Below are 25,755 nucleotides of genomic sequence, written 5' to 3'. Positions count from 1 at the left end.
GAGATTGGCGAACAGTCGGAACGAGGCTCGACGAGAACTCGTGAAGGCGAGACATCCGGAGGAGGGGGGGGGGGTGAAGTCCAAAGATCGCGTGAGGGTTAACCTAGAGATCCTCTGTAATCCGTTCCATAGAATATTTGTAAATTCGATTATTTTTCGAGGCGTGTTTTAAAGAAAAATTGGACCACATCAGTTTACGCGCGCGACCGAATCCAATTTTTTTTTTTATTATTATTATTTTGAACAGCGTACAGCGTTGCCCGCTTTTGTGCAACCGAACCGGTTCGCCTCGTTCGAATACATCGAGGCGATCGATTTTTTCACGGACACCGACCAGGAGGGTGAACCGGATTGGCAGGGAGCGATTGAGAATGTTTAAATATTTTTTTTTATTTTTCATTGTATTTTCCCGATAATCTTACCAACGGATCGGCGAGATTCTCGCGAGTAAAATGAGTACAAACACGACCCGGTTTGGACTGCAGACTGTAAGTAAACTTTACTCGTGTCGCTTGTGAACATGTTTCGAGGTATGGGTAAAAATGGTCCGATCGAGGTCGTGTTTGGACTCATTTTCATCGGGAGAACCTCGCCGAATCATTGACGATGCACTCGCGACGATACAACGAGAAATGTAAAAATTGAACGAAGAAATATCGACCGCGAAGCGGGAAACGCTGTATATCGTTCGACGCGTTGGTCGCGCGTTATTCGAAACTACACGACACTCGAACGGTACGCTTTCTCGATCGAACGATGATTATCGATTTCGCGCAAAGATTCGTTTCCGCAATAGGAGATACTCGCGTAAACATCGAAAGGGGGAAACATTGCTCGATGGGCAATCGGTCTTCCGGAGAACGATTTAGTTTGTAAGTATTTATTTTGATCTCATTTAGGCAAGTACTAGCGTCTACTATAAGCTTTACCGTACCAAATATCTGTCCAATAGGTAACGTCGTTTATCCGCGCGGAAATGAAGCGCGTCGTTTTTTCATAACGTTTCTCTTTCTCTTCGCCTAGCGATTAGCTCGTATCTCGCACGCGACGCGTAGTACAAACAGTACCTACTATATACATGTATCGATCGTGCAATTTTAGGATTCTCTTTATCAATCGTCACCTACGAGAGTAGTCGTGTAAAAAAAAAAAAGAAAACGTACAATAGAACGTGTTCTGTCCGTCGAATTTCTAACACAATAATCGTGTAACGGTCGGGGGTGATACAGATGGCGCTATTTTACGAAAATGAATGTCTTTGCCTTTTTGGGGGCGTTTACTCGTCGTATCGATAGATGAATTAAAGTAGCACGTCCAACGAAACGATGAGACTTTCGAGCGTTATTGATGTCGTAGAATTCCGCGTAGACGATTCCCGGGTATACGCGTCACCATCGTCAACGTCCGGGAATCTTAGTAGTACCAAGAAGCACAGATATTTGCGAAATCGTCCGTCGTCGTTAACGCTTCGTTTCGCGATCGTGTATAACACCGAGACGAAACGAATCGTTGACTCGCGACCTGCCCTAGTGTTTTGCCAATCAGTAGCCTGCGTTCCTTTGAAACTTAAACGGCACAATCGATGTTAGAGGTAGCTGCGTATAGCTCGCGGAATCAAGACCGAAAGACTACGTAATAAAAAACGAAAAAAAAAAAAAAAGAAAAAGATACTTTTCTATAACCGCGTCTTGTTTGCACGTTTGCTCAAAGGCGTCTCTTGCGCGCTCGGGACGTACATATAGTATTATGTAATTTTGTATCTCTTTCTTTCAATTTGTTCGCGCCATCGGGCGAACGAACGCTCCGAATTACGATTTTTAGTTCGCAGTAGGATTTATTGTGTAAATAAAAAAAAATACGCGAATGAGTATATAGGTGTGTGCGGGTGTACATAGATGTATATGGATGCGTCTCGATATTTTACCGGCTGTGACTTTCTAATGGATACGAATGTCATAAATAAAATAGTTTTATCGACGATCCCACGTGTTTCCATGACCCCTGCCATCGCGGTCCCGATCGAAAACGTTCTTCCGTGGTTTTTAATGCACCGACGCGTCATCGATCGAACACACCTAACGCCCACGGGTCACCGTTGCTCCGCGGGGCATAATTTGCGAGACGAACTGTACATCGGTGGTTCTCAAACTCGGTAATTTATTTCGGGGTGTCTTCAATCTGAGAGAGTAACCAATTTTATTTATTTTATCAGTTTAATTAGTTTATCAAGTAATCACGTCGGAAGAATTTAATTCTCGTTTGAATATTTGTCATTGAGTGGAAAAAAAAGATCGTCACGTGGGTACTTAATTATTTAATTTCGTTTATAGAAATGGGGTCAGTTTGATAGAAAGAGTAAAGAAGGTTGACAGAGGGGAGTAATTTTACATTTTTAATGTAAAAAAAAAAATAGGAGAAAAAATCGAGCCAAAAGGGTTAACGTCGGAAGAGTCGATTGAATTTATCACGATCGATTATTATTTTGCATCTCATTAAATCTTTCGAAGCCCTACACTGTTACCAACGCGATCAGATAGCGATTAACCTAAATCTTTTCTTGCAGTTATTATTCAAATCTATTCTTATTATATATGTATGAGTCATAGCACTTAGGGGTGCTTTATCGAACAGTCCTCCAGCAATCTATAATTCGTCGAGACTAACGTTCGATGCAAATAAATTCTTAAATTTATTACTTGTTAATTAGTGGCCACGTTCGAATACTTCGAATACTGTCCCATTATCTAATAAAAATAATATTGAACAAAAAATAGTGTTTACTCACCTATAATTCTACCTTTCGTTTCTTTCCTTTCACTCTTTATTGTCTATTTTATTTATTTATCAACAGTGTTTCTTCTTTCTGTTAAACCGATAGACAAAATAAATAAATAAAACAGAGAACGCGTTTAATTCCGGAACTACTTACAATACTATCTCCACAACTAGAGCAGAGAATATTTAACAAAAAATAATATTTATTCACCTGTAACTACCTTTCGTTTCTTTTCATTTACTTTTCATTCCGCATTGTCTATTTTATTTTTTCTACCAATACTGTTTTTTACCTATAACTTTCTTTCGTTTCTTTTCGTGTACCCTTCACTTCGTATTGTTTATTTTAATTTTTCCACCAATACTATTTTTCACCTACAACTTTTGTTCTTTTTCATTTATTCTTCACCCTTCACTTTGTATTGTTTATTTTATTTTTTCCACCAATACTGTTTTTTACCTATAACTTTCTTTCGTTTCTTTTCGTGTACCCTTAACACCGTATTGTCTATTTTATTTTTTCCATCAATAGTGTTATTTCCCCTATAACCGCCATTCGCTTCTTTCATTTACCCTTCACTTCGTATTGTCTATTTATTTTTTCCACCAATACTGTTTTTTACATATAACTTTCTTTCGTTTCTTTTCATATACCCTTCACTTCGTATTGTTTATTTTATTTTTTCCACCAATACTATTTCTCACTTACAACTTTTGTTCCTTTTCATTTATTCTTCACTCCTTATTGTTTATTTTATTTTTCCCACCAATAGTGTTCTTTCTCCTATAACTTCCATTCGTTTCTTTTCATGTACCCTTCACTTCGTATTGTCTATTTCATTTTTTCCACCAACACTGTTTTTTACCTATAACTTCCTTTCGTTTCTCTTCACGTACCCTCAACACCGTATGGCCCATTTTATTTTTCCCACCAATAGTGTTATTTCCCCTATAACTACCATTCGCTCCTCTTCATTTACCTTCAACACCGTATTGTCAATTTAATTTTCTTCGCCAGTGTTCTTTCTCCCCGTTGTACCGATAAACAAACTAAATAAACAAACCGTGGAACACGCGTTCGCGCAATTAGCGGCGAACGATGCGCGCCGATTCGTGACCAAAGAGAATTAAGCGCAAAGAGCCGGGGCTAATTCGGCCACGAACAATGGCCACGTGCTCGCGCGCAGCCTCCTCCTCTACCTCCACCTCCTCGAGAATTAGTTTTGCTCCCCGTGGTTTCTGAATATTGTCCCTGGCCGAGAGAAACAGAAGGGTCGAGAGAAAAAGAAAAAAAGGAAAAAAAAAAACACGAAAAAGAAAGAAAGAAAAGAAAACAACCGCCACCGACCGGTTAATTGTTCCCGTCCGATCGTTACCAGTCTCGCGAATTTCCCGTTTTGCGGAGGCGCTCTTTACGAGAGGATTAACGAGTCGCGAAACTGGTTCGCATCCTGCAACGCGAAAGGAACCCTAGAAGCGACCCGCTTTGTTCTTCTATGGCGACGAATAGTTCGCTCGGGCAAGCTGCAAAGTGCACCTTTGCATAAGAATACGCACGGTATTCGGTAGAGGACACGGTAAATGGTAAATCTCTCGTTTCGAGAGCGGAGGAACGGGATTCAGGAGCTTATGGTCGTGGAGAAAAATACGGTATCGGTCGAAACGGCCAGCCATTCGTAACAATTACCAGGACGTGTCACGACGAGGATTGGCAAAGAGAGGTGAATGAGTGAAACGTATTCGTTCTTTTCCGTGGTTATTTTATTAGAAAGTCTCGTGGCAAAAATAAACGAACGTCTCTTCCATCGCGACGTAACGTATAATGGCACTTTTGTTCATCCGTAGTCGCATTCTCGTATGTTCGTCGCCGTTCGTGTTATCGTACAATTGCTTCGGTAGAAATGGGTCACGGATCGCGTCCCGTTCGAGAAATTCGGAACGATAAATAGAAAAAATATTAAATAGGGCCGCGAACACGCCGAGCTCGCGTCTCGTTTATTTACATTATGTACACCGTATGTACAAACGTAGCTAGCTAGTTTCGTGAACGATCATTCGCGAATCGAACAATAAATAATCTCTTCTATTTTAGGTACTTACTTGCATGACTATCAATTCGTATCACACACAGGGGAGAAATCGATGCTTGTTTCGGGGCTCGATCGAATCCCTGAGACGAGCATTCGAACGTGATCTCTCTGTAGAGACAAAAAAAAAAAAAAAAACTCTACGGACACGGGGTGAGCGCGATCGTTTGCGAAATTCCACTTTACGAGGTCCGTGGAACCGAACACGGGGGAAAGTCACGGTGCAAACGCGGTGAGGGTGAATCTTCGCTCTTTGAATTGAAATAAAAATAAATTTTTTGTACACGAGCTTTCGTTCTCGGGAAAATCGATTTGGAAATTTCGTTGGAACTTTTAAGTATCGACGGTGGTAAATATCGATCGATCTGTAACGTTATTAAAAACTTTGAACCGTTCGAACCGGTCGATGCCGCGATAAACGCGTACGAACACCGACGCAAGTGGAAACGTCGAGCAATGGTCAGACGCGGCGGACCAGTCGTACCGGATTTCACGCGCGCTCCAAAATGTTTTCCGATCGGTTTTCCTCGCTAACGAAGCGTCGTATCGAAAAATTGTATTCCACGTATTCGATTCGTTTTTACGCGAGGAATCGTCCCCGTTCGGTCGCTGCGTGAATTTCGTCGACCAAAGGATCGATTATCGTTCCTCAATAGGCCAGCTCAGCGCCCCACGGCCTGTACGGTTTCCCGTGTTGCTGCTGAGGATACTGCCCGGGATATTGGCCCCATCCGAGCGCGCTTCCACCCAAAAGAGGCGGCATGCTGCCTGTTCCAGCTGGCATGCCGCTGGATACGGTGCTGGCCGGCTCGTAGCTGCTCGTCGACGTGGTGGACGTCAAAGATGTCGCGGGCGGAACGGTCGCGGGCACTGCTGAAGGCGGGTGCTCGCGATGGAAGCTTTGCAGATGAGAGAGCAATCTTAACCTCAAAGGATCCCGCTCGTCCAGGCCCTCCATCGTGACCAAGTAGCGACCGACTTCGGCCGCGCACTCGCCCCATCCCACCGCGTGATAATCCATCGCCAGCTTGGTACTGTCGTAACCCTCTGGTCCTGGAATTTTGCACAATAGATTGTTCGTTTATTAATGAAACATTTAAACACTTTGTAGGGAGAGTAGTAACGCGATAGATCCAAACGTTCGGAAGGTATAAACTTTGAAAAGAAGGTATAAACGATAGTTTGTTCGTTAAAATTTGTAAATTTTTTATGATATTACAACGAATGTGTTATCAATGAATTGGTGGGCTTTCTCCGGTGAAAATGAGCCCCAACACGACCACATTCGGACTACTTTTAATCAAACCTCGAAAGTTGCTCAGAAGCGTGTTATAGTAAAAATAGTCCAAACACGGTCGTGTTTGGACTCATTTTACTCGGGAGACCATCGCCAATCTAGCGGCGATAATTTCTCGTGAAAATTTAGCGGGAATTATAATTTCATCACTGGTTGTCCTCGATACACGCACTGGGTTCCAGTCTGGAGGAAATATTTCTTCTCTAAAGCGTTACTGTCCGCGAGACCCGAATGATCGTATCCACGAGTGATAAAATTTAAAGTTGAAGGAAGAAAAATGTTAAACTCCTTCTTTCTGAAGTTAATTTGTTCGAGAAATTGGGTACTCGATGCACGAAAATAAAGTAATTCCAACAGAAGATTATATATATTCTTCTTCTCGTATACTCATCCCACCAGGCCAATCACGGGATTATACCTGGGCCAATTAAAAGTCACTAATCGGGTTTGTAGAAGAAGTATCGTAAAAAACTTCGGTTCGGCACACTTTCCGATAAAACTTACGACATAATACGGCGGCTAATTATTAACAAGTTTCCTTTCGCGCAGAAATCATTTCGGCAGGTGATCCGCGCGATGGTGGCAAAAGCAGGCTGAAAGGAGGTTGCGGGGAGTGCGAGAGGAGTGTTTCAGTGCCTCGACAGAACGGACCGTGCGTGAAGCGTGGAACGAGGCGAGATGGGTGCCTCGGGTTCGGCAGCCGGCAGCATATTGTATACACGAGGAATGGGACAGGTAGCGTGGGAACCGTTTAGACCCCCGTAGACCGGGCCACATGCACGCACTGTACGCCTCTGCGTCTCTGCGCGAAGACCAAGACGCACCGCTGTCCCACGATACAGTGCGTACCACCTCTCGGACCAGTGTTTCTCAAACGCGGCCAACAGTGCTCTACTTGAACGTAGCGCGCAATGTACCATTCTCGACGGTATACGTCGAACAGTGTTCGCAATCTTAACCGGGACCTTTTCACCGACCGTTCGATAAATTCGTGCAGCCATCCTATCATAATAAATTTCTTCCACTAAAAACGCGAATAGTACCTCGTATACGATTCCACAGTGTGATTTCCACACTCGGTACCGCAACTTTCCATTTCGGCGTTAATAACAATAAAACGCGAATTAAAAACTGTCACCGAATATTTTCCATAAAATAAAATTCCTAGATCGTCGAAAACCTCGCGAAATGATTCACGCGCAATCTTCTGCAATTTTTGGCTCGCCTCGGATGTTTTTACAAAGAAAAATTAATCGATGGAATTAAAATTTACGGTAGGTGAGTACATTCCCGAAGGTTCGTTCATTTATTTCAGGAACGATCTATGGTCAGTTTCAAGGACCTACGACAACGTAAATTCGCATATTCGGATTCGGAGGATGCTGTTCGCGCCTACTATTCGGTTCATCCCCCCGTGTGTACGCTTAATTGGAAATATTAAATTTAATATCGGCCGGAATTGCCAACCCTCGCGCGTTTACGTTTCACCGGCGGGTCGCATTTACAAACAACGAGATCTCGTTCGTCGATACACGCCGATTGGCGCGCAGGGGCACCGCGCATGAGTGTGTACCCTCGCTTATAGACACAGAACGGGACTAGTCGGTTTCCCACAGGCTTCGACATCTGTCCCGGCCGTGAGCAAGGGAGTCGGTGGCTCCTTGACGAAGGGTGCCGCGTGGGACACCCCACTACCAAGCCGGCCACCAATCGTGGGAACACCACTTCGGAAGAGTCGTTGACTTCCTGTGCTTCCCACAGGATCTACGTTTCGGGTCCAGCACCTGCTTCAACGAGGATACCTAGCGGTACTCCTCCGTTCGGACCCCCTCCGTCTTATTTTCTCCCTCTCCGCCCGAAATTTCTCCGATCGCTTCCTTTCGGCCAGGACACGCGAAACTTCGTCCCTCCCACCACTCCACCCCCACCTCCACTCATCTTTTGAAGTTTCATTCTCGAATGGAACAAAGTTTGCGAAACTTTCACCGTTCGAGGGTTTCGTCGAACAGAAATAAACGATTTGTATCTCTCCGGGAAGGAAAGTATTTCGATGAAGCGAAATTTGTTTTTTTTTTCTTCTTTTTTTTTTATGGGTAAAACACGTTTCCCTCGGAGGCATTTCGACCATTCGAAGAGAATTATTTCGCGTTTGAATTTTATTTACAAATTTTGCGATATCTTCTCGAGGTTTCATTCGATTCTGACGAGAGACACTAGGTTAGTGTTTTTTTTTTCTTGTAGCTTTTTATTTTTTTATATGTATGTTAAGTTACTTGTATAATGTTTAAAAATAATGTGTTCGACAAGAGGATTGAATTCTATGCAAAAAATGTGAGTAAACTTTTTTTCTATCTTTTCTAACACGTTGCTACATAGTTAATGTCTTCTTCTTGTAGCTTTTTATTATTTTATATATATGTGTCCGTTACTTGTATAAGTTAAAAATAATGTGTTCAATAAGAGGATTGAATTCTACGCAAAAAAGCTGAGTAAACTTCTTTTCTATCGTTTTTAACACGGAAGAGGTGCAATGAAATTTTATTTGTTGTACACTTAAACTTTTTTTGCCAGGTATTCTATTAGGTTGTTCGGTAAGTCATTTCATTTTTTTTTTTGGTGAAAATGAAACACGATTTTTTTTAGAGTGTACAAACATTTTATTAAATTATATATTCTCCATTTTGGAAAACGAAATGACTTTCCGAACAACCCAATACATTTTTTTCGTAATGTTCAAATTCGATAATTTGAATTCCGACACGATCGAAACGATCGGTGAACTCTCACGATTATTTCAATGGTATTTATCGCGGGGTTTTAATAATTAATTATTTCGAGTAAGAAAATCATACTGAAAAAGATGTCGTGCCCCTTTCATCGACGTTCTCGGTTTCGTGGAAGACCAATCAGCGCCGAGATTCGTACAGGAGGCAGTGATTAACACTGCAAGTATTTAATATAATTAACACTGAGTATCAAAATACTCACGAAAGCTCAGAAAATCATAAAAAAAAAATTTCTATTATAAGATTCTTCTACTCAACTGAAGTAGCTCACAATTCCCCGATCTTTATACAAACTTAAAACCAATTTGTGACAATCGGTGATACAATTTTTGCCCCAAGTTAGAAATTACAATTCACTGAGTATTAAAATACTCACAAAAGCTCAGAAAATCATCGAAAAAAAATTTCTACTATAACAATCTTCTACTCAACCTGAGAAACTCACAATTCTTCGATCTTCTATCCAAACTTAACACTAGAATTAATTTCATTTAGAACACTAAATTAATTTACGAGTACCATTAAGTTGTCCATATCGATAATCGTTCGCGAATATTGTAGGCAAAGGCAGCATTAATAATTGAGTAATTTTAAAAAGAATTTCGAAACAGATTAAATTGACCCCATTGGTAGTTGCAGAGTTAATGTCCAAAGAGGGAGCGAAACGTGGAAACGACCCGATTGTTTTTCCAATCGCAACCGACGCGACTGATAAACGCGTTTAACGTCCAAACGGCAGATGGTGGTTCGGTTGTCGAGTCGCAATTACGGTGAAGCATCGCGACGCCCTACGGTCAACAGGTGTTTTCCGGTCACGAAGAGGGCCGACATCAACGACGCTCGAGGAACCGTAATGATCGCGTAAAGGAATCAGGAAACAACAGGTCGATACTGCCGTGAATTTCCGCACTGGTTTCGACTCTACCCAAAGACGACGACGAATGAAAATAAAAATACCATGAACTTACGAGATTTTCAGATTTTTGACAATTTAATATTTTCGAGAGCAAGGTGAAAGGGAACGATTGGTTCAATAATAAGTTCCTATTGCTCCAATTTAATTAAAAATTTTCTTAATCTTCAAAGCGTGTACTCGAGGGTCGATACCAGTGCCCTCGATTTAAGTTCAATCCATAGGGGATGAAATGGGGGGCTCTGAGTTCCATAGATTGTGAATATTTCTCTGTTACAGGTCAGTTACTTCTTACTCGCAAATTTGTTGTTAGAAGATAGTCAAAAATTAATTTTCTTAGCCCCCGACGGGTGTACCTAAGGGTACCAGTGCCCCAAATTTAATGAAATTTAAGTAAGAGGTTGTCGAAGTTTTCACAAGTCGTGGAAATTAATTTTTGTATCACAGTTACTTTCTACTCACAAATTTGTACTGACAAATCAGTCAAAAATTTCCCTAAGCCCCGATATGCCTACTCAAGGGTCAATATCAATGCTTTGTATCTGAAATAAACCTAGAGGTGAACAAAACAAGGTGCTCGAAGTTTTGGTAAATTGTAACAATTAATTTCCCTATCACAAGTCAATTGTTTCCTATTCACAAACTTGTTATCACAAATTAGTCAAAAATTAATTTTCCTAACTCTCGATAGATCTACTTAAGGGTACCAGTGCTCCAAATTTAATCAAATCTAACTAAATTTAACTAAATTTAACCAAATTTAACTAAATTTAACCAAATTTAACCAAAATCAACCAAATTCAAAAAAATTTAACCAAATTTAACCAAATTTAACCAAATTTAACCAACTTTAACCAAATTCAACCAAATTCAAAAAAATTTAACCAAATTTAACCAAATTTAACCAAATTCAACCAAATTCAAACAAATTCAAAAAAATTTAACCAAATTTAACCAAATCTAACTAAATTTAATCAAATTTAACCAAATTTAACCAAATTCAACCAAATTAAAAAAAATTCAACCAAATTTAACAAAATTTACGTAAGAGGTGAATAAAACAGTACGCTCGAAGTTTTCACAAATCGTAAAAATTATTTAATTTCCCTACCACAATTATCTCCTGCTCGCAAACTCGCGAAAACAGGGTGCTCGAAGTTTTCGCAAACCGTAAAAATTAAATCCTCTCGCACGTCCAGTTACTTCCTACTCGACATTAGAAATTTTAATCTCTTTTCTCACCACGAGAGAGGGGGCCCTAAATTTTCAAAGGCGGCGTTAATACCCTACCATTTATCGAGTTTAGTCCAATTCCAACGCCATTCGCCGAAGGGTTAGCGTTTACTGTTCGGTGGTCGAAACCGGAAGTTGTCGCCCACTAACGGTGATCCCATCCGCTTCGAAGGGTTTTATTACGCAAGGTTCTGTTTTTTTCTTTTTTTTCACCTCTCTACGATTCGTCCAACGAAACGGGATATCGAATACAATGACTGCACGTGATCAGTGCGTGATCAGATCATGGTCGACTTCAAATTACCCGATAATTACATAGAACATTTTTTTCTAAACTTCATTGTTATTTTTTTGTAATTTAAATTATTTCACGATTTGTACAATCAAAGGCACACATATTAAAGAAACTATGTCTTCGAACAATCACTTCTTAAAGAAATAGAAGATAAATATGGAATAATAACGAAATAAATGAAATAAGTTGAACAGAATGATTCTTTGTTCTTAAAAGTTTATCTTGAATCACTGTTTAAACTACTATTACTACTATCACCGCCATCGACCGAAAAATGTTCGATTTGTTTAAATAAGATCGAATTATTTGAATAAACCAAGCAACTTGAGGGAAATTGAACGGTTCGAATTGAACTAAGCTCGATTAGGCTACAAAATCCTTTTAAATGGTTCAGTTTATTCTGACCAAAGAAAAAAAACTTTTATGACTGATAAGGTGAGTGCAAGTCCTTCAGGTCATTGATTTAGTCAAAATTTTGCATGTTTGTAAATTTACTCATCCCACTAAATTGAAGAAGATATAGTATTATAAGGGCAATTATTCAATAGTTGTTGAGATATTTGTAATTACAGCTTTATTATTGCCGTAATAATAGAGCTTTATTATTTCCATAAATAAAAAAATATATTGTCATAATCAACACTAACGATTCGAGGGGAAAAAAATAAATTGACCGGTGATGATTGGGACGCGGGTTTCTTTCTACTATCTTTAAGAAAGTATATTCAAACGTACAAATATGGATAAATAGGATTCACCCCTGATTCTTGTAAAAGGTTGCTCAATAAATTTTGTCGTTCGATAAGAAATGGAGAGACTAGGTTCGTTGGTTTAATTTTCTAAAGGTGGTACTACTATTTGATGAAGTGTCAAGATGGTACTACTGTTGAATAAATATTCCTAATTATCATTCTCACCTACCACAAAGCAATCCAATAGGATAAGACTGTATATAATAGGTTGCTCGATAAGTTTCGATAAGAAAGTATTTTTCTAAAGATGGTAATACCGTTTGATGATCATACGCAAAGTTTCGTGTACATCTGTCGTATATTTACAGTTGTTCAAAGTTGAAGTGTCAAAGTATTTTTTTTTACAATGGAAAAACGACAACATTTATTGAACAACCTAGTATACTTGGCTTGATTTTCTCTCCACGAGTCTCGTACAATATTGTAGACAAGGGTCAATGTAATCACTGATATCTCGTCTCTTTGGATGGACTACTAGATTGTTCAATAAGTTCTGTCGTTCGATAAAATTTATTGAACAGTATAGTACTAAGTTGCTCGATAAGTTTTATCGAACAACAAATCTCATTACATTGAACAGTATTGTTCAGTAAGTTTTGTCGAATGACAAATCTCACTACATTGAACAGTACTGTTCACACGACTTTTTCGCTTGTGGTATTACTTGAACCGTGAGTTAGACTCAGGATGACGTGCTTAGTGGAGAAACTATCGATAACAGTAATGTTCAATAAGTTTTGTCGAACAACAAATCTCACTACATTGAACAGTACTGTTCAGTAAGTTTTATCGAACGACAAATCTCACTACATTGAACAGTACTGTTCACACGAATCTTTACGTATGATATTACTTGAACCGTAAAGTGGAGTTACGCACTTAGTGGAGAAATTATCGATAACAGTACTGTTCAATATAATACTGTTCAATGAGTTTTATCGAACGACAAAACTTATCGAGCAACCTAGTACTATACTGTTCAATAAGATTTATCAAACGATAAAACTTATCGAGCAACCTAGTACTATACTGTTCAATAAGATTTATCAAACGATAAAACTTATCGAGCAACCTAGTATAATACTATACTGTTCGATAAGTTTTCTCGAACGATAACAATTTTCAAGCAACCTAGTACTATACTGTTGAATAAGTTTTCTCGAACGATAGAACTCATCGAACAACCTGTTACAGTCACTTCGATACGATGGCTCACCTTTATTTCGCAGTGTCCGCAGGTGCTCGACGGTGAGCTGCAAAATTTCCGCCTTTTCCAATTTGCCGCTGTGTGGATCCCTAGCCGCGGCGGGCACCAATCTCCGCAGCTCGCCGAGGGACGCGTTTATTCTGTCGCGACGTTTCTTCTCGATCATCCCCCTTCTGCGCTTCCGCGACGCGTGCTGACAGGAATCGCCTCCCGGCGAGTTGCAACTGTATCGAGAAAAGGGAAACAAAGAACGGGGGTGAGTCCCAGACGGATCTGCCGGTTATATTTCAAATATTCGAACGACGTTCCTCCCCGAGCGAGCCTGGCGAGCGTTTCTTTCGTTCGATCGCTCGCGCGCCACGGTCCATCGGACGCGAGCGATAACTCTTTCAAGGGGCCGTGCCTGCGTGCGTGCATGCGTGCGTACGTGCGTGCGTGCGTGCGTGCGTGGGCGGGGCCAGAATTCATACGCCAAAAATAAACGACCAGTTTCGGTGATAACCGCGAAAATATTCGCCGGGTGGTTTGTCCCGTTTTAGTTTTCTTGCGGTACAAAGGAATCCGCAGCGGGTGAAATCTCTCTGGGAGAACGCTATGATTTTTAACCGTTGAACTACCGACGATGAACCTATTACTATTTGCATCGCACCGTGTAAAAAATTTCCCACCCGAAACCATAGATTTACCATTCGCATTTCCCTACGAGCAACTGTATTATATTGGGTTGATCGGAAGGTCATTTCGTTTTCCAAAATGGAGAATATATAATCTAATAAAATCGTGTTTCATTTTTACCAAAAACAACGAAATGACTATAACTCGTTAAAAGAAACGTATTCCTGTTTGCATAAGCTGTACCTACGTAGGTATTTTGGATGTTAGATGGGGAAAGGACAAATTAGTTTACGAGTATCGTTAGTTGTTTATTTCGATAATAGTCCACGAAATCGACTTGCAAAAGAATTTAAATAATTTTATGCACTCGCGTGGAAAATAAAAGTATACTATAAATAAGAAAATTACAATCGTAACAATTGAAACCCAATAAGTCAAGTTTGAATGCAAAATTAATTTTACACAGAGTATTTAGAGAATAATAATGATAACAATAGATGATTGATAACATTATCTCGATTATGATAAATGAATTCTACTGTGATAATAATAATAATGTTTTTATTGAACGGTAAGGAAGAAAGTACAGGCCGGTGTCGTGCCTGATCTCTGATAATTGCATAGAGAGACTGGATGCATGAATATGAAAATAATTATAATAATAATAAAAAAGAGTGCAACGAATAAAAAGGGTAAGTAACGAACAAAAATAAAAACCACGATGCGAAATGTACAGAAATATTAAAAAAACTTCTCGAATAGTTTTGTAGTATCTTTGAAACTAGGTCCGAAAGTAGCCTTTGATTGTATCTCGTCTTCGGGCAATATTATTCGTTACATTGCACGGACATTTTCCTCGTTTTTGCGTAACAGAGGCGTTATTAATTATTTTGTACGGACTTCGTTACGCAAACAGGAAAACAGGAACACGAAAAACTGAGCGCCAAATATGTACGTATAATGCAACCGATTATGCGACGACGAGCGACGTTCGGTATAAGCTCTCTGCCAACCTAACCCCTTCACCGCGGTTACGAGCTCGCTATCCTCGGCTCTGTTGCGTCCACGCAACGTACACCGACGAATTAAAAGCGCGACAATTTCGAAAAATGAACGCCGAGCTGACGGATTCCCCGAACCGAAGGGTTAACCTTTTCAAGTGGGAGAACAATGAGATTTTAATTACCGTGTTATTGTGAAGTGGCCCGACATATGTTACCGTGCGCAGGCAACACGCGCAGCGTAACTTTTCTCGCGGAACGTTCGCGCCGCGTTGATTAACTCCGATTCAAACGACTTATAGGGAGAACACCGCGCTTTGAGTCTGAAATTTCTTTTTCTCCCTCGGTAGAAATCGCTGCGCGCACGGCCCCTTTTGAAATTCCGTGAGAATTAATTACAATTCTTTCTCCGTTCAATTATACTTACGGTTCTTTGCCACTCTCCTCGGAGAACACGTCATCGCAGTCTGAGTCGCTCATAGCCCTCTTCAAGTTTCTTTGCTGATGGGCCTGCGCTTGCTGCGATTGTTGTTGTTGTTGTTGTTGTTGCTGTTGTTGTTGTTGTTGAGGACCGCTCTCCTGATTCCTCATGTCCGCAACGTCGATCTTAAGATCGGGGAACTCGTGACCGGGCCTCATTTCCGGGGCCATATCGGGCCTCATCATCTCCTGGTGTCTGATATCCTGATGCCTGCCCATCTCGGGTCTGTGCAACTCCTGGTGCCTCTGCATCTCGGTATGCCTGAGATCCGGTCTGTGCATCTCGTGTCTCAACTCCTGGGGTCTGAGATCGGGCCCCGGCGGGTGTCTCAGATCGTGAGGCGGTCGCATGTCGTGATGGTGACGCATGTCGGGATGCTGCGGCTGATAAGAGGGATGAGGCGGCGGTGGATAGCCCCAATGGTGACCGGACGGCGGTCCGGGAAGGCTGGGGATATGACTGGGCCCCACCGGGCCCGAGGCGATCTCCGACGACAGCAGCGTGCTGTTCTCGTCGGATCGAGCGACCACTACTCGCCACATGCTGCGCGAATATCTTGTTCGTTGGTTCTCGCGCGCGTACACTCTCGCGTTCGGTCACGGGCAACGGTGGCGAGTTTTCGGTAAAAACGACTCAGGCACCGATTGGTCGCTACCTGCTGCGCGAGACGGGTCCCATAACGGCAACGTCGCGTGGACCGTGCGTCGTCCCGCGTCGCGGCGATAACGGAGAACCGCGCGCCGCGAGAGTCGACGAACTTCGAAAAGAACGGACGATTTTCACGGTGAAACGTTCCAAGTCGGCACTGTCACCACTCCGTTGACGATTCTTCGAAATGTCGCGTCCGGTGAAATTCCGAACGATCGCGAAGACGATCCGTTGGTCCGCGATCGTCGAAAGGAGCAATCTCGTCGGCACTTGTCGTTCGTAGGAAGTTTATCAGGGGGCTCACGTGCCGCGGCTTCCTGGCGACGTTCGCGGTCGCGTGCGCGCACGACCGAAGAAGCGACAGCGTTACTCGTTGCGCGCGCGTTTGGTTATCCTCGCAAACGGCGGTGTCGTCGGTGCACGCGGCTACTGGCGTGTCGCTGCTTGCGAGATACACTCGCATGCGTGTGCACTGGTCGCGTGGCGGCCGACGTATGTCGTGTGCGGGAGTACCCGGGGACGACACACGACCGCGTGCCCCGCAATGTGGTGGGGGGAACCTAGGTGCGCGACGTCATGGTGGGGGTAAAAACCTTCTCTCTTCTGCTTCTCCAGCCAAGGTGAATAGCGAGCCTCTCTTCGAGCCCCACACGCTACCGCGGGGAAGGAGGACGGAACGAGCGAGCGAGAAAGCGGAGGGGGGGGGGGGGACTCGAAGGGGGAGCGAAGCGGCGATCAAAAGGGGCGATTTTCGTGGGAACGTCTCTGGCGCTTAGCTGGCTGGCTGCGCTCGCCACGGCCGGAGTTCTACGAAATCTGCCGCGTTTTGTCGATCAATTAACGCAAATAGAAACTGGAGCGAACTGTACGGAGCTTCGTGATAGCGTTATCGCTCAATCGGTCGAGGTTCAACGAGGGGTCTTGGAATCTCGAGGGAGTAGATCTAGGTCCTAGATTGTAGGGTATCGCATTGATGCTTCGAACGTCTTGCGCTGGGTAAACAATTACATATTCGTTACTGATAGAAACAAAATTCGAATTGCGGAGTGGAATTATATTTCACCGTATAATTTCCCGGATGTCACGAAACTGCAACACGGTTTCGTTGATCGAATACAATTTTTTGCCGGTAGAGTCGTACACCTTGATCCGGTGAATCAATCGTAGGTATGAAATAAGCGAAATGGATCGACGGGAAAAATTTACGAGTTGGGGCGTAGATTGCGCTCGAGAGGAAGCAAAAATCCAAATCGGTCCCACGATTTCCCCCGATCCCGCAAATTGATATGTGCGCCACCATGAAATCACTTCGCTGCCACCCCTACGACCCCCTCGGTACCCAGAGCTCGGACGGCCGCGCGGTCACGAAGGGTGAAGGGTGGGCGTCTACGAACGAGGGTGCGATCACGATAAAGTTCACACAGGAATCGTACGTAGCACGCGCTCGCACGATTATCGGCGCCGTGTGCCTGGGAACCAAGCTGACTAATCGTATCGTTAACTTTTCGCTGCGGACCGACCGGCCGTGACGATTAATACCGTTTCCCGTGACTTTCCTCGTAAATCGACCGATCGTTCTCGAGAAATGTTTTTCTTTCGCGAACGGAGAAAAAGAAAACCGATCTTGGCCGGATATGTCGCGCTTACGCGGCGCTCGGACTCGATAGAACGGAAAGCTAACCTCTCTTGCCGCGTCTTAATGTTATCTTTGGTTTCGGTTAGTCGAAACTCGATATAAGCGCACTTATCGCGTTCATACCAATCCCACGGTGCAACGTAAGATCCGAAAGGTGTGTCTTTCGACGTGCTCGTACATGTAGATTTTTAAATTTTATTACCTCGTTAACAGGACCTTTCATACCTGTTCTCATATCAACATCTCATATCACTTGCTATTCGCGATACATTATAAACAGGTCTTAAAACAAGAACATGAACGTAAAATATAAGGTTTCATGGAAATCCACCGAACCGTATATTCTTCGAAAAAAAATTTTCGAGAATAAAAAAGTTACAGAAAAATTACAGTGCACTTTACTCGGGTTAAAAATCGCCTTAAAAATCCCATGAAGTTCAAATAACTTATAATGCACGTAAAAGAACATATTTTTTCCAAATTTCGTTTACACAGAACGGTTGTACTTAACGGGTTAATTAAATATAAAATATTTTTATATATATTTAATTACTTTATCCACCAACACCTTGTCGAACGTTTCCTACTTTTTTCGACTTAAATTTTTCTATTGTATTTATATTTTTTGAGGTTAGATTTAAAAATAATTACTCTTTGCACGATACGAATACTATCTTCTAATTGCGGGATGCGGATCTTTGTATTTATATTTGTGAGGTTTGAAAAGTATTACGTACACTAACCTCTAATTGCACCACAAAGACCTTGCAATAATAATAAGCGAGTGACCTGCCGCCGGCAGTAAAGTGGCGGGCGAAGTAACCGCGCACCGCGGGTAGCAACGCCGGATCACGCGGCGTGGACATCTCGCGAGAATCCGCACACGCCCAGCACACGTACGAGGAGCGCGAGTAGAAGAAGGGGAAAAAAGTGGATCGCGTGCCCGTGCGTGTCCGCCGCGAGCCGGCGGCATTCTTGTTCGCCCGGTGTGGTCCGAATTCGCGTTGCCCTTCGAGGAGTCCTTGCACCGCGCGCATTATATCTCTCCGCGCGCACCCTTCTGTTCCTTTCAATTCCTGTTGCGCAGCCGAAGGGACCACGTTCCCACAGGTACCCCCATGGAAGGTCCTCCTCGCGAATTAAAAAGGGAAACTATTTTCGTGAGCGAGGCCGATCGAGTTTTACATCTGCGCGATCGACCTTCGCTGTGTCTCTCTCTCTTCCTTTCTCTGTGAAGGGAAACTTCATTCGTCGTTGATTTTTTTGCGAAACACAGAGAGCGCCTTTAACAAAAAAATGTGCGTGACTCACGGGGCCACCGCAGTTCGCGGGGGTCTCGATATCGACCATTTAGTCGCGACGTATAATTCCGTGGCTTCGAGGCCGTGACTCGGGACTAAAGTATCCGGTCTCGTTGCTTCCGGTCTGCACGCGACTTCTGCACGTGAAGTCGCGTGGCGCGATCGAGTTGCTCGCGCAATAAGCGTGCGCGCGTAACGCGTGCGTCGATTCGCAGCCGCGACAACGGACGATTCCACTCGGAAACGCGTCGCCGTACACATTCGCGCGAGTCCTTCGGCCGCTCCAGTCGCCGACGTACGAGAAACGTAAGCGCGGATCGATACAATTTTCCTACCGACGAGCGACAAATATTTATTCATAATTCCAAGCTTGATCGACGCACCCGCGTCACCGTCGAGTGGGTATGTCCGGTGGTCAACCTATCTCCTGGACAAACAACGGCCAACCAGGGAGAAAAGCTTTCGTCGTCGTGCATATAGTATATACAGCTACGGTGTCCCCCGGTGCAAAGCAAACACGCATAAAATTACGCGGCGTTCTCCTCGTGATCGAACCGGAGTAGCGAACACGTCCGCGAGACGCTCTTCTTGCGAAAACAATGAACAAATTCGATCGCGAAGGGCATACGTACAGCGATACATTGTGCATCGATTCATCCCGCGGTCACTCCCTCTCCCGATCGACCACTTGACCAACACCGACAGTTGGCACCGCGGCACAATTGTCCGATAATTGGCAGATATTGTTCGGGACTTTTGATTCCATAGCGACGGGCATGTGCACGCGCGGACGCGTTGACCCGCGCCTCCCTCGCCGCTGGTTTACGATTTGTTGCTCGTCATCGGAACAATCGGAAATATGAATTTATCGACGATCGCGTTACGGAGATTCGATGGGTCAGTCGATCGACCGCGCCGCAGATCGACATCAACGAAACACTGGAAATATGAATTTATCACCGATCGTATTACGGTGGTCAGCTCGGAACGATAATAACGGTCGTCGTGTTGTATGCCCTACTCTTGTTTGCTCTCGTAAATCTCCGCGCGATCGTTCGATTTCGCAGCCTTCATCGATATCAACGTCTTCATCGTGCTTGTACTCTTAAGTACATATAACGAAGTGTTGCACAATGGGTCAAAATGTCGTGAATCGAAGGCTGCTCTTAAACCTAACCTCCTCAACTTTTAACGAACATTGTGGATTAATTTTTTAAGAATGTCGATATATACGTGTAAATTCGTTTTAGTATTGTAACATGGAATTAACCGTTAAAATTGTACGTAAATATTCGTAATACAATTTCCCATTAATGTAATACGACATACTTTCAATGAATCAATGGACGTTATGAATCAATCAATTTTGTTTATTTCGAAATAAAGTAATTCATCTCCGAAAAGGTTATTTGTTATGTCGAGCAGTGCGTTTACCGTACCGTGTTATGTTTAACGAACCGCAAAATGCATGTATCTATGAATAACTTTAAGCTAACCTCAATTTATTCTCGAACTTATCTGCGTAGCTATTAATATTATTATCTAGAATTTGTTCAGTCGGCGCTATACCACACGGCAAATATTTCCCTTCTTTCCGTTCCTCCTGCCATTTATTTAAGACTGGATGAGACTGCAGAGATTCCGTGATTCCAACGTTCGGGAATTGGACGAATCACAATTTCCACGCACCATCTGTGCCGGTGATCCGCGCCCTTTTCGATTAGTCTAGCAGCAAGTCGTACGAGTGGATAAAAGCATTAACTCTCCGGTTAACTGCTGTCGAACTCGAATTACAAGCTCATCGACGCTGACCCTTCCAGAAATCGAAACGAACGGTACGTGTAGGTGCACGGGCGCTCGCGCTGTCATTGCGGTTTCGCGGTTATGTGACATCGCGGAGAATTTTCGCTTCAGAGACACACGGCACTCTCGATCGGCGAACTTTAATTTCACGAGTTCAAAGCGGTAGGTAGCCTGAATTTGATCGCTGCCCGCGACGAAGCCGCGCGCGAATGAATGACTTATTGACCGACCTAGATGCGAACATAGGTTATTTCCGGCGTTCCCACCGAAAAATGTTCCCGTTTCTGCGTGTAAAAAAACCGCCCGCTCGCGGGAGCGCGGTCAAGCGAGACCGATCGCTCGAAAAGAGACTGGGATTTAAATGAATGTATACGTTTGCGAAGTCGGGATGGGAATTGCCCACACCCTAAAATTACGATCCCCATTTAAAAATCACCCCAATCGTCGCGGCGATTCGCCGCGGTTCGTGGCGGTTCAATCGAGAACAAGTGCCGTGTACGAACTGTCACAGAGAAGTCGCGGCCGTATATTAAGCAATTTTTTTAGGCGTGATTTTAAAAGGTGACAGCTGTCAAGCCAACTCGACGGACCGGAACTGAGACGGAAGCGCGTGGCTGGCTGGACAGAACGATTCATTAAGCTAATGTTCTCGGTTGCTGTTCCGCTAAACAATGATTTCGAGAAATATGCACGCACCCCCCAGATATATCAGGATGCACTAGTCGTATAACTTGTTCGTACTACCGCAAATGCGCTGATGTCAATGCCAGTCAGCGTGCGCAGGCAGATTTCACCAATCGGAATAATGTTTTTAATGGAAAGGGTGCGTAGCTCCTTGGTTATCGCAAGTCGAATGTATTTTTATTTTCGACAACTTTCTGCACCGTGGCGTTCAGTTAACTAGCTCCAACTCCCTGTCTTTTGACATTATAAAAAACGATCGATCATAGAATCAAATTTTACAATATCACGAGGTATTGTGCGAATTAGGACATGTTTGATCGATGACTTTCCAATCGATGTCTCGTATTGTATGACTGTAAGGGGATTTGCTGGACCACCAATTACTTGTAACTTCGTTATACCTTCTATTCGAGTTATCTACCCTCTTATCCCTGGGGAAATTCGGTTTATGTTACTAAACTCGATAAACGAGATACATTTAATTAATTTTTACTTTTATTTAAAGAACGTAAGTGTTTGTGTTGAATTCTTCTGTTGTAAAGTTTCTATTTCAGTGAAAGCATCGTTAATTGTACAAATCTACGAGTCCTCAACAAAAATTTATATTATATTTAGTATTAATTTTATTTTATTTCATTTATGTTCATTTTTTATTTATATTAAAGAGGCAGATGTTCAATTTATTAAACAGTCAATTTTACCGACTTGAGATGGTTTATTTTCAGAGATCACTCTAGTTCGTTGGTTTTTCATTAGATGGCAGCAGTATCCGTCGGTCATGTAGGATTGCTGCAATTAAATGTGAATTAATAATAAATAATCTTGGCATAAGATTATATCTCATCTGCCATGCCATTATTTTTATAAGAATTTAGATCTTTTTATACTACATTATGTCACGTTTGTGTTTATATCCAAACGAGATATAGAATAGGTGTTTTATCTTACGAGTGCTGATTTCACATTTTTACCGACTAAGGTAATTCAATTAAATATAACTCCTAGAATCACTATCTGAAATAAAGAGGTCGCTCCGAAACCACTAATATTTGATGAGGTTGGTATTTTTATTTTTTAAGATCTATGTTATATTTCATCTGTGACTTTGATTGCTATCAAAATAATTATTTAATTCTCGGAATACTTAGTTTTAATTCTTGTCACTAATAGTGTTGTAATCTTACTATAATCTGGATTGATAACGTTGGATGTGACAGTAAAATGGTAAGTGTCTTTAGAGACCCCAGAGTCTTGGGACAGAAAGTTTCATTGAATGTCCAGTCTATCCTACACCTTGTCTGTGCTTGCATGTACAAGTTGTTTACGATATTGAAACGAAAAAGAATATTGTGAAATTGAATTAAAATGTACACATTTAAACGATTTGAAAATAATATCAATGAATATGGAAAAATTTTTGCCCTGTTGAAGGGATACGTTTGACAACACACTACATTATTATAAAAGGCAATTGACCGATGAGTTAGGCAACGCGTTTTATCTGTCATAAAGATTTGGTTCACTAAACAATCGGAGATTTCAATGCTCGGTATAGAAATATCGCAACGAGTTTAAATTTTCTCATTACAATCCCTGTAGTTGCTACTGTATTATTTCATATTTCTCTTACTGTTATAACAAATTCGAATTTGTTCAGTTTTTTAAATCGATTTCATATAAGAGAATCGGATTAAAAATGATTGTACTAATGATTGGAATTTTTTTTATTATTAATTTTGTTAGAAAATTAACAATTCTGTTTTCTAAAATTGGCACGTTAAGTGCAATACGATGGAATTAGTGTTCTTGGCGCCTGTGTGTATGCTACCCGACAGTTTCGATTCCGACAGGTGCCACCACCTTGCGGAATAATTTGCGTGTTTCTAGTAACTGAATTTCAGGAAAGTATCTGTCGAAACAAATGGGGTGTTTGTCGGAAAGAATCGTGATATATATAAGCATACAAACATACGATTACATAGATATCCTTTCAACATTTTGAAACACGTTGGTTAAACGTTGATATATCTATTCGATAGACGTAAATACTTGTAAATACTTGTGATATTTGTCAATGATGAGATACGAGTTCGAGAATGTAAGAGTTCTAAATATTCAATTTCACTTATTTTCTACTTTATGTACTTTATTTGACTGGTGTACAAAGCGTCGAAAATCGATGTTGTTTCGCGATAATCAAATATTAATCGTTTACACAGCATAGTTGAAAAAATGCAGTGGAAAAGGAGGGGGCCCGTGAACAGGTAGGCACAGGAGCGTATTCGTTACGATCGTGTGCCTGTGTTCCAACGGTCTCGGAAAGCGATCGCGTCAAGTAGCGAGGAAGAAGGGGATTTTCACGTCGGTTCAGTGAGCTCACGCACTTCGAACGACGATCGTCGGCAACGCGCGATCCGGAAACCTGCGACGTCCAAAAATGGCGTTTCTCGCGTAGCTTGCCGCAACACCGAAGTGCCTTGGCTTCGTCAACGAGTGGAGCAGGCTCTATCGAAAGGGAAATCGCGTGAACTCCGAGGAGTAGGAGGAATCCGTGTTCAAGAGGCTCCTCGAGCGAACGACCAACGTAAATATCAGTTCACATGCCAAACATTCTTACATCCTCGATCGCGCGAGTGAACGTACAAGATAGTTCGCATTCAAAGCATTTATTCCGACGAAGTCGAATGTCGTTCTTTGCGACAGAAGTTTTTAAATATCTCTTTTACTCATTCTTTGAACAAATCCACCCCAAATCGCGCCCTTTCGACGAGAATTCCGATTGGCCAATTCGTCGACCATTGACCAATCGACGACGATTCTCTTGAAGTCTCATCACGACTTTTGTTCCAAAAACGAACGTTATCGTCGTAGAGAGAATTCGACTGATCGTTAGAGATTATTGTCTTATTGGATCGTTCGAAAAATCGATTTTGGAAGTTCAATAGATTTCCATAGACGTTGGTACGTTAACAAAGAGTCGAGTGCTTGATCGCGAAAAACTTGGAAAAGACAAACACAGTGAAAGTGCAAGCAAAAGAACCAAATTTCGTGCGTGTGTGTAACACCGGTATATCTATCAATGCTCTATCGAAGTTTCCCATGAAATATTCTGGAAGAGCAATGTTTTGCTTTTTTGTATTCTTGTAATTAGACGCGTTCTCGCAATATATTCTCATTGCGTCGTTACTTTGCCTCATTTGCGTTGCAGTCGCGAACAATTCTAATCGTCTTGTTTATCGCGAAAGTGTCGCGTGAGGGTTGTTCCGAATGTTGTAAGGTAGGCCATACATCGTCTCGAGCGTGCCATTCGGTAAATTTCTCATCTAAAATCTATTACGACGCGTGTCTTGTAAATCGTGGAGATAATATCGAATTCCACTTTCGATGTACAACGAAGTCTCGTGACGATAAAACCGTGATGGCGATCGATCGTGCCGATAGTCGTCTGTCAAAGTTTGCTGTGTCCGGTATAAAATTTTTACGCACTTACGCAAGCTTCGCCGGTCGGACAAGGTTTTTGAGACAACAGTGATGTCATAGCACTGCGTAGCGCGGCGAAGCAGTGCCTTTGGCACGTGGAGTAGATGTCACGTTATTACATCGCTATGCGCTACATACCTCATAACTCGATTGAGATCGAACGTCGATCGATCGAATTTTTATCCATTTTTGGTTATCGAATTTCTCAGCGTATTAAATTAAATTTTTCACCTTTCTTTTTCCACGGAATTTATTTCACCGATTTTCTATGCACGAAAGCGTTGACAGACCATAAGTATCGTTTCTACGCTTTCTTCTTCCCTTTCTCTCGGTTTGTAACTGTAAAAAATTTAATGAATTCGGATGAAACGGCGGAGCGCTAGATTTCCATTTTAAAGGATGCGAAACGGAAGATGCACCCGACGATCGGAGACGTAGCAACAGGTGTCCGCGCAGACACTTTCACCGTGTGAAATTTTTTAACGAACTAATCTTCCCGAGCAACGAGAGTATCGCGATTAACTAGACATTTCAGCGGAGAAAATCGAGAGGTTCTGAGCATCGTTTCCGGGTGAATTCGATGCGCTGTGTTGCGCATAGTTTTGTTCGTTTTTTTTTTTTTAAATACGAACATTCCTCCTACACCGAAGATTCGTTTATCAGGCCAATTGACCCGTAGTTCGCGTTGAATTGTCTCTATAGGCGGACTAATTTCGTTTCACGGTTCCCTCGGTTAACGATCGCAAACGCTTATTACAATC

General features: G+C 42.3%; 2 protein-coding genes across 5 annotated transcripts in view; one reads left to right on the top strand and one right to left on the bottom strand.

Moving 5' to 3' along the window:
• Positions 1-4,526: 4,526 nt before the first annotated feature.
• Hey (Hairy/E(spl)-related with YRPW motif) lies at positions 4,527-16,551 on the bottom strand. The gene is made up of 3 exons (XM_076309663.1): positions 15,389-16,551; positions 13,355-13,569; positions 4,527-5,915 (listed from the first exon to the last, which is right to left on the bottom strand). Exons 1-3 carry the CDS (start codon positions 15,982-15,984, stop codon positions 5,512-5,514), a joined length of 1,215 nt encoding a protein of 404 aa, XP_076165778.1. The 5' UTR covers positions 15,985-16,551; the 3' UTR covers positions 4,527-5,511.
• Positions 16,552-23,878: 7,327 nt separating this feature from the next.
• Jbug (filamin-type immunoglobulin domains fbug) overlaps positions 23,879-25,755 on the top strand; it is a 34,181-nt gene continuing 32,304 nt past the window's right edge. For 2 of the 4 annotated variants that reach the window (XM_076326565.1, XM_076326564.1), the window contains exon 1: positions 23,885-24,098. The gene's annotated coding sequence lies outside the window, so the exon portion shown is untranslated. Of the gene's footprint in view, positions 24,099-25,755 lie in introns of all 4 variants that reach the window. The other 2 variants (XM_076326566.1, XR_012994093.1) reach the window with 2 other exon arrangements.

The sequence above is a fragment of the Ptiloglossa arizonensis genome, chromosome 1 (genome assembly GCF_051014685.1).
Source record: "Ptiloglossa arizonensis isolate GNS036 chromosome 1, iyPtiAriz1_principal, whole genome shotgun sequence".
In the NCBI taxonomy this organism is placed as follows: domain Eukaryota; kingdom Metazoa; phylum Arthropoda; class Insecta; order Hymenoptera; family Colletidae; genus Ptiloglossa; species Ptiloglossa arizonensis.
Note: the sequence above shows the minus strand (reverse complement) of the source record. Positions and strands in the feature narration are given on the sequence as shown.

Excerpts from the sequence above, each read along its gene's own strand:
- Hey (XM_076309663.1), bottom strand. The coding sequence starts at position 15,984 with ATGTGGCGAGTAGTGGTCGCTCGATCCGACGAGAACAGCACGCTGCTG. Across the intron at positions 13,570-15,388 it reads GAGGAGAGTGGCAAAGAACC|TTGCAACTCGCCGGGAGGCG; the intron begins GTAAGTATAATT and ends TTCTCGATACAG. Across the intron at positions 5,916-13,354 it reads GCGGACACTGCGAAATAAAG|GACCAGAGGGTTACGACAGT; the intron begins GTGAGCCATCGT and ends GCAAAATTCCAG.